The 7,181-nt window shown below is 58.3% G+C and overlaps 1 protein-coding gene across 1 annotated transcript; it reads right to left on the bottom strand.

The window, feature by feature from the left end:
• Positions 1-4,127: 4,127 nt before the first annotated feature.
• Positions 4,128-4,947, bottom strand: LOC308347856 (calmodulin, striated muscle-like). Its single transcript, XM_080811615.1, has one exon. It carries the CDS (start codon positions 4,820-4,822, stop codon positions 4,373-4,375), a length of 450 nt encoding a protein of 149 aa, XP_080667741.1. The 5' UTR covers positions 4,823-4,947; the 3' UTR covers positions 4,128-4,372.
• Positions 4,948-7,181: the final 2,234 nt, after the last annotated feature.

Genomic DNA, 7,181 nt, shown 5'->3' with positions numbered 1-7,181 from the left:
CTTATGATGGGTCATTCTTACTGTCAGCTTGGCTGGACCACGGGACCCCCAGAGGGCTGGGTGTGTGTGTGGGGGCGGGGAGCAGGTGGCCTTCCCCAGGGTAGGGGCACCAACAGTCCATCCAGGGCCCACAGAGAACAGTATGGTGGAGGAAGGGTGAGGTCACCCCCATTCTCAAGCCAGGACGGGGCCCGCCTGGATCTTGGACTTTCAGACTCAGGCTGAAGACACCGTGGATCAGGGGACCGCTCGGCCGTCATAATCACACGAGCCAATTCCTGTAACAAATGTCCTCTTACATCCCTCCTCTACACGTCCCCAGAGCACCCTGGCCGATGCAGGACTTTTAGAAACGTATATCCTGGGCGTGGGGGACCGACGGGAGGTACGTCTTGCTTAGTCACTCCGGGCCTTTTCTCGCGCTGCAGAGGCCCCGTCCAAGCCGGCGGGCGAGGGGAGGCCTCTCTCGGGGGTAGAGGTGAGGCCTCGCGGGGGAAGGAGCCCGCCGGGGCACGCGGCACCCAGGGCAGGCGCGGGGAGGGTTCGCGACGGACCAGCCACGCTCCTGGGGTCCGCACATCCTGGGCGCAAGGGCAGGTCCCAGTGCGAATGTGGACTAGTTTGCATTATCATTTGGGGATCTGAGGAAGAAGACTGGGCCTTATTCACAAGAAGCTGTAACACAAGATGCACCTCGGTGAGAGTGGTACCAAGAGGGGGAGAGTCAAGCCTTCACCCCGGCGGGTCCGGCCAGGGCCTGTTCTGGAAGGCTTCCTGGAGGAGCAGGCATCGGATACGGACCTGAAAAGAAAGGCCTGTCGGGAATGGATGTAAATTGGGATTTTTAAAAATCCGGGGGCGAGTCAATGAGAAAATGTATCATTCAGTATGTGGAATTTGAAATAGCTGTTGTGACCAGGAGTAGAGTCATTCGTCTAAAACCCACGTCCTGGTTAACGCCTTGAAGGGTCTGGGGAGGATTTTGCTTCAGCTCCAACTAGTTTTGCTTTCCCCGAACTCTTCCCGCCCCCCAGCAGACCCCTCAGTTCGGTTCTGCTCCGCTCAGGGTCCAGTCCGTGGCTGGTAACTCTTTCAGACGCCGAGCCTTTACCAAGTACCGCCCAGAACACACGCGAAGTGTGGGTCTGACCGGGTCCGTGTCGGTGAACCGAAGCAGTGGCCTCTACTGAAAACCTGTGAGAAGACAGACCTGCCTGGTCCACGGTCCGTAGACCGCTGCCGCCGGAGGCCCGCACAGCTACTCCGTCTTGGAGAGACGCTCTTCTCCTCCCCCTGAGTCATGGGCCCAACGGACGAAAACGAACACAGGAGCAAACCGAGAGCAGAACACAGAGAACGTCCATCTTCGTCAGGTGCTGGGCGACGTTCAGGTGAACCGACCAAGGTAATGGACCGAACCACAACAACTCCAGGAAGCTCAAACCCTCAACCAGGCGAGGAAAATACCGCAGAAATACTCCAGAGTCTTAAACCCTCGCATCCAACATGAATCCCTGTAATCCTCATAAAGTGTTTTTACAAACAATTTTTTTTTTTTAATTGGGAAATACCAGCAAATAGGCCAGGGGCAGAACCAGTCTTGGCAAACGGATATCCAGGGAACTGACTCTCCCTGAAGTCACCTCTGGCTGCGTTGGCTCTGGGGACGCTTCTCCAGCTACTTCCCGTCCTCCCCAGTGCTCTAGATGGGGGCCGGTGGCTTCCCAAACTTGGACTCCACCCTCGAAGGTGCTCCAAGAGATGGGAAGTCGCAGCTGAGGCTGTTTCTGCGCATCTCCTGGAGGCCGGGTGTGGAAGGTCGTCAGCCTCGTGGCTTTCCAGAGGATGCTCCTGCCCAAGGAGTCCTTGCTCCTTGGGGTCTCGGGACGGAAGATGCTCTGGGGGGAGAGGAGGAAGGAGGCACTGCTGGAGGGGCCGCCTCTGAATCCTTGAGGTCCACACACATCTGTCCCTCAGCGGAGACCTGAAGTGAGTCATGTCCTCTCCCAGACCCTCAGATTCCCCGTTCGTCCTCGGGGGCAACAGACAGAGACGCTCCCGCTGCTCTGTTCCTGCCTTCCGGCCCCGCACCCTCATCCCAGGAACAGCTCGCGAGGGAGCGACCCCAGACGCCCCCCCTCCTAGCCCCCGGGGGCTGCCAAGGGCTTCACATCTCTCCTTCCCTCCACCAGGTCCAGTCTTTCTAGCGCCGCGTGCATAATGTTGAGCCGAGCTCTTTGTAGACGTCCGAAAACACAGAGAACAGCCGAGCTAGCCACCCCGAAGTGGGCAGCGAGCTCGGGAGGCGTGGGGGACGGCCCCCGGGCCCCTCACCTCCCTGTCCCGTGCAAACAGCTGTCCTGAACACGCGCCCACTGTTGACTGTGGGAGTTTTCTCCTCCCATGCATGAGCCACATGTTTGGGGGGGGTATCTTTTTTTTTAAAGAAAGAAAATGGATTTTACACTCCACCCCCTCCAGCAGGTGCCGTGGGACAGTGAAATACCCACATTCATTGGGGGCACTTTATAAGGACTCTTCATTTTTCAGAGTAAGAGCATGAAAAAAAAAAACAAAAAACAAAAAACCTCAGAACCATCACCGGCCGTCATAGCGGCTTCATGGAAGAAAACACATTTAACACAGAAAATACCGAATGAGCATATTCTCAAAATTTTAAACATGGCATACATTCAGGCTAGTTGAAAAAGTCTTTATTTTTTCTTGTTTCCGCCCAGAGCCTGGAAACCTTCACCTTGGGCCAGCTTGGCATTTAGGACTCACTAATTTAGAAACTCAGACCTCTGTGACCTATGTCCATAAGGGGACAGGGACTTTCTGGAGGGAACCACCCCCGTCCTGGACCCGGGCGTATTTCTGCCACTCCTTTCTTCACCACACCAGGCCTGGTGGCTGCCTTTGCCCCTTCTTATTGTCACGTCTGTACCTCCCCCAGATCCCACACCTCTGTCGTGTTGCTCCCCGGTCCGTCCCCTGCCTCCCTCAGAACCTTAGGGGAGCCGAGGTTTCCTGCCTCAGAGCCTGCCCAGCCCACCAGCTCTCCCAGTCCTCAATACTGTTTGGACACAGGGCTGTCCTGCGTCTGACACCTGCTGGGCTTCAGGATACGGGGTCTGGCCACACCTGGGGACTTGATCTGAGGACAGCGCTGGGAAAGAGATAGAAGCACGTGAGGGTCACAGGAGACTGAAATGACCCACGATGATGCCCAATGGGAGAAAAGAAAACGGAAAGATGTCATCCGAGCCGCAGCACCACCCCCCACCGCCCCTTGATCTGTCCCTGCCGCTGCTGCACCGGGGTGTGCTGGGCAGGCTCTGCCACTCACCCCCGCCCTTGCTGGAATGAGGGGCAGGCGGGAAGGGCAGGAGCTGGTATTTTGCAATACCCCCGCCCCCCCGGGGAAGCTGGCTCTGTGTCCCCACCCCGGGCGGAGAACCACTGACTTGGCACAGCTAGGATAAGACAAAGTCAGTCATCGCCAAAAGTAAAGGAAAAACTCATTTCACGAAGGAGGAAGCAAAGCCTGGCATCGCACAGCACCCAGGCCGCACAACGGGTTGCAGACGACACCGGGAGACCCTGTGTGCTCTCCGAATCCTGAGGCCTAGGGCTCGTCTGCCTCCCCTACAACCCCAGGACTTCAACCCAATGCCACCCTGGGCCTCGGTTTCCTCCTGGGCAGGGCGCCCTTGAGAACCAGGACGAGGAAGGGAGCCTCACAAACTGTGACCAGCAGCCTCCAAGGGGCCTGAATCTGGGCAGCCACACTGCAGGGCCACAAACCCCATTCGAGCGCGGTTGGGGCAGCAGAGGAGGACGATGTGCAAAGGAGGCTAACTTTACTGTCTGTGGCGTAGACAGTGTCCCAGTCCCAGGCTCCGGCTCCAGCCTCCCGTCCGGACCCAGGAGCTCAGGCAGAACCTTAAGGCAAAGAAACGTGCCTCTTGTGTCCCCTCCCAGCCCAACACACCCCTCCCGCACCTGTTCTCCTCCCCGGGCAGCCCAGGGAAGGGGCAAAGGCGCAGAAGAGACCCAAATACCACGGTCCCAAGGCTTCGATTTTCTACCTTCCCACCAGCACCAGCACACGCCGCCCTCAGGGCTCACACTCCTTTTATTTCAACTGCCATTGCCTTGGGTTTCCTCACAACAGTCCAGTGCGGCGGGGGTTCCCCGCTTCTCTACAAGAGCCGCTCTAAGGTCTCGCCGGGCACAGAGCGCAGACCCCAGGCCCAAGAGAGGGAAGGTGATTTCCCATCCACCACCCAGACTGCCCCCTGGCGTCCCCGCTGCAGAAGCAGAGGCCCCGAGAAGGCTTGCGGAGCAGGAGACGGGCCGGGGCCGGGCCTCACTTCTGGGAGAGGATGCGCAGGAACTCGTCGTAATCCACCTGCCCGTCCTTGTTCGCGTCGGCCTCCTGGATCATGCCGTCCAGCTCCTCCTGGGAAAGCGTCTGGCCCAGCTTGGCCATGGCCTGCTTGAGCTCCTCCACACTGATGCGGCCGTTGCCGTCCAGGTCGAAGGCACGGAAGACCTCCCGTATGTCCTGCTCGCTGCCCCAGGATTTCATCCTCTTGACCATCTCTGCCAGGAACTCTTGGAAGCTGATGACGCCGTCGCCATCCGTGTCCACCCGGGCGATGAGCTCCTTCAGCTCGGCTTCTGACAGATTCTTGCCCAGGGCCCGCATCACGGCCCCCAGCTCCTGGGTGTTGATGGTGCCATCCCCGTTCTTGTCAAATCTGGAGAAAGCCGCCTTGAATTCAGCCACCTGTTCCGCAGACAGCTCCTCGGCCATGGCACTCACACCGGTCACGGATCTGCCGACCTGGCTGCCGACCGGCTCAAAGGGCCCACGTCAGAGCTGGGGACCAGGGACCGGGACAGGCAGGCCGGTCTGCGTGAGGGCAGAGCTCCCGTGGTAGCCTTGCCATGGGATGGGAGCCCCCTCCTTTTCTGCAATCAGAGCAAGGGAGGGGTAACGCTCTCCACCCTCCCCATGGCCTTGGGCGAAATCCTCCTCCCAGGGAGGGACAGACCAGCCACAGACCAGAAATGCAGGAATGGAGTGGCAGGGCCCGCCCTGGAGACGCCGGAGGGACCGTGCGTGGGGGCCCCCGGAGGCCTGCCAGCCGCCCTGACAGCCGAGGTGCCCCCTTGGGAGCTTCTCACAGAGACACGGCTGGGAAGGGAAAGAGAGCCTCCCTCGGCGGCCGCAGCAGGTCCCGGAGTAGGGGGGACCGTCCGGCGTTGCTTTCTGGGCTCCTCTCGGGCTGCTGTCAGGCTCTCATCCCACAGGGCAGGCCAGTAGAGGCAGATATAGGAGAATTGCTTGTAATTCTACCAGGGTGGACCCGTGGGCATCCTTAAAATTTCCAGCCCAGATGGAAGATGTGGCCCGCGGCTGCTGGCGTCTCTGAGCAAGCGAGGGGCCTGGGCGCACGCAGCCCCCGGCGCCCGGTGGTGCTGTTTACGACACAAAGGTTCCACGTGTGATTTCGGAGAAAGGGGCTTCTGGTCCCCCGAGAATACCTCTCCTCGGGCTCCGTGATTCCTCATCCCGCTCCATCGCTAGGGTCAAGCTTCTCATGAGGACGTGGGGGAGGAGCGCGGGGTCCTGCCCGAGAGCTGTGGGGCCGCTGGGGGAGCACGCGGCCCCCAGTCTTGTGCGATCCCTGGAAGGAAGCGATCTTTGCCCACTGCTCTGAGAAGCAGAGTGTAGACCAAGAGCTCAGCCCGCGGGGACTTTCCCAAGTCCTTAGCAAGGGAGACCCGAGGCTCTGAGGGGACATTGGCACTGGAATCCCTCGGGTGTCCTTCTCCAGCACATCTCCTCTTGGTCCCTACACACCCCCAGGACTTCCAACCACCTGTGCCTCTATCTATGGACCGGGTTCCTTCACTCTCCCGAGGAACTGTATACATTTCAGCTCTGTCCGGCTCAGCCCCTCAGACAGACGGAGTCGGTCCTTCCCTAGAGGACAGCCAGACAAACACCTCTCTCGGCCGGACACATCGGCCTCCCCGGCCCACTCCCAAGCCAGGGGACCCAGATGGAGAGAGAGACACAAAGGGCAATGTTCCATCTGTCTAACTTCTCTTACAACGATGTCTTGACAAGCGATTGCCGTCTCATCTCTGTGCGGGAAGAGCATGGAGACCTCAGCAAACACGGAGCAATCGGGTCCTCAGTGACACCGCCAGCGGCGTCGGGTGGAGAACGTGGTCTCCCTGGGACGCTCCTGCCTCGCACGTGACCTGGGACGGGTGGGGCTCCTGACAGAGAGGACCTGATCTTAAGGATATTTGAAGATATAAATCTGTATTTTACATCTTCTTCTTACCTTAGTAGCAAGACTGTGATTAAAAGTCCAAGATGCTTAACATTTTGTTAGTTTCCCTTGGTGTCAGAGGATGCATTGTAAACAAGGAAGAACTTTCCAGATGCTATCAGGAGACGAAAGCTCTTGGTTCTAACTCCATCGCAGATTTGGAAACTTAACTTGGGTCTTAATATCTTCATCTATAAAATAGGATAATGCGCCCACCATATATGATCAGGGCACTCGAGATCAAAGATGAATGCAGCTTTGATCTACGGAAGGCATTATTATTCTAGGGTAAACCTGGGAACAAACCGGTTTGTGTTTGATATGAACCAATACTCGGGAAGAGGAGGACCTCAGTCTCAATTTTGTTATTACACCTTTCTCGATGGGACTGATAAACTAGACTCGTCTGCCCGCAGGTTTTAGTCACATCAAACAGTCCGAGGCCCAGACATCAGTCGGCTCTCAGACATCAGCCCCGACAACGCAGTTCCGTACCGAGCAGAGACTCGTATTTCGAAAGAGCATCTAGTGTCCTCATGGGACTGGAAGGGGAGAATGATTGTCACTCTCTCTCCCCATGGACAGAAGGAGTCTCGGGAGGGACAGGCCTGTGCCCAAAGCCACCCAGTAACTGGGGAGGCAGCCACAGCTCTGGTGAGTACCTCCCCACCCTCGGCCTGCCATTTTGGACCCTGCTTCGTCTCCGATGGGTGCGTTCTCTTCTCAGAGCATGAATCCATGTGGAAATGACTTCCTCCCCCGCCCCAACCGGCCTCCTGCCTCAGCAGGTGAGTGCCCGGTCCACTGCACGGCCGCATCAGGGAC

Source organism: Martes martes, assembly GCF_963455335.1.
Source record: "Martes martes genome assembly, chromosome: 8".
In the NCBI taxonomy this organism is placed as follows: Eukaryota; Metazoa; Chordata; class Mammalia; order Carnivora; family Mustelidae; genus Martes; species Martes martes.
The sequence above is the reverse complement of the archived record's forward strand: the minus strand, read 5'-3'. Positions and strand labels throughout refer to the sequence as shown.

What these genes read in the sequence shown, in the direction of transcription:
- LOC308347856 (XM_080811615.1), bottom strand. Translation starts at nt 4,822, where the DNA reads ATGGCCGAGGAGCTGTCTGCGGAACAGGTGGCTGAATTCAAGGCGGCT.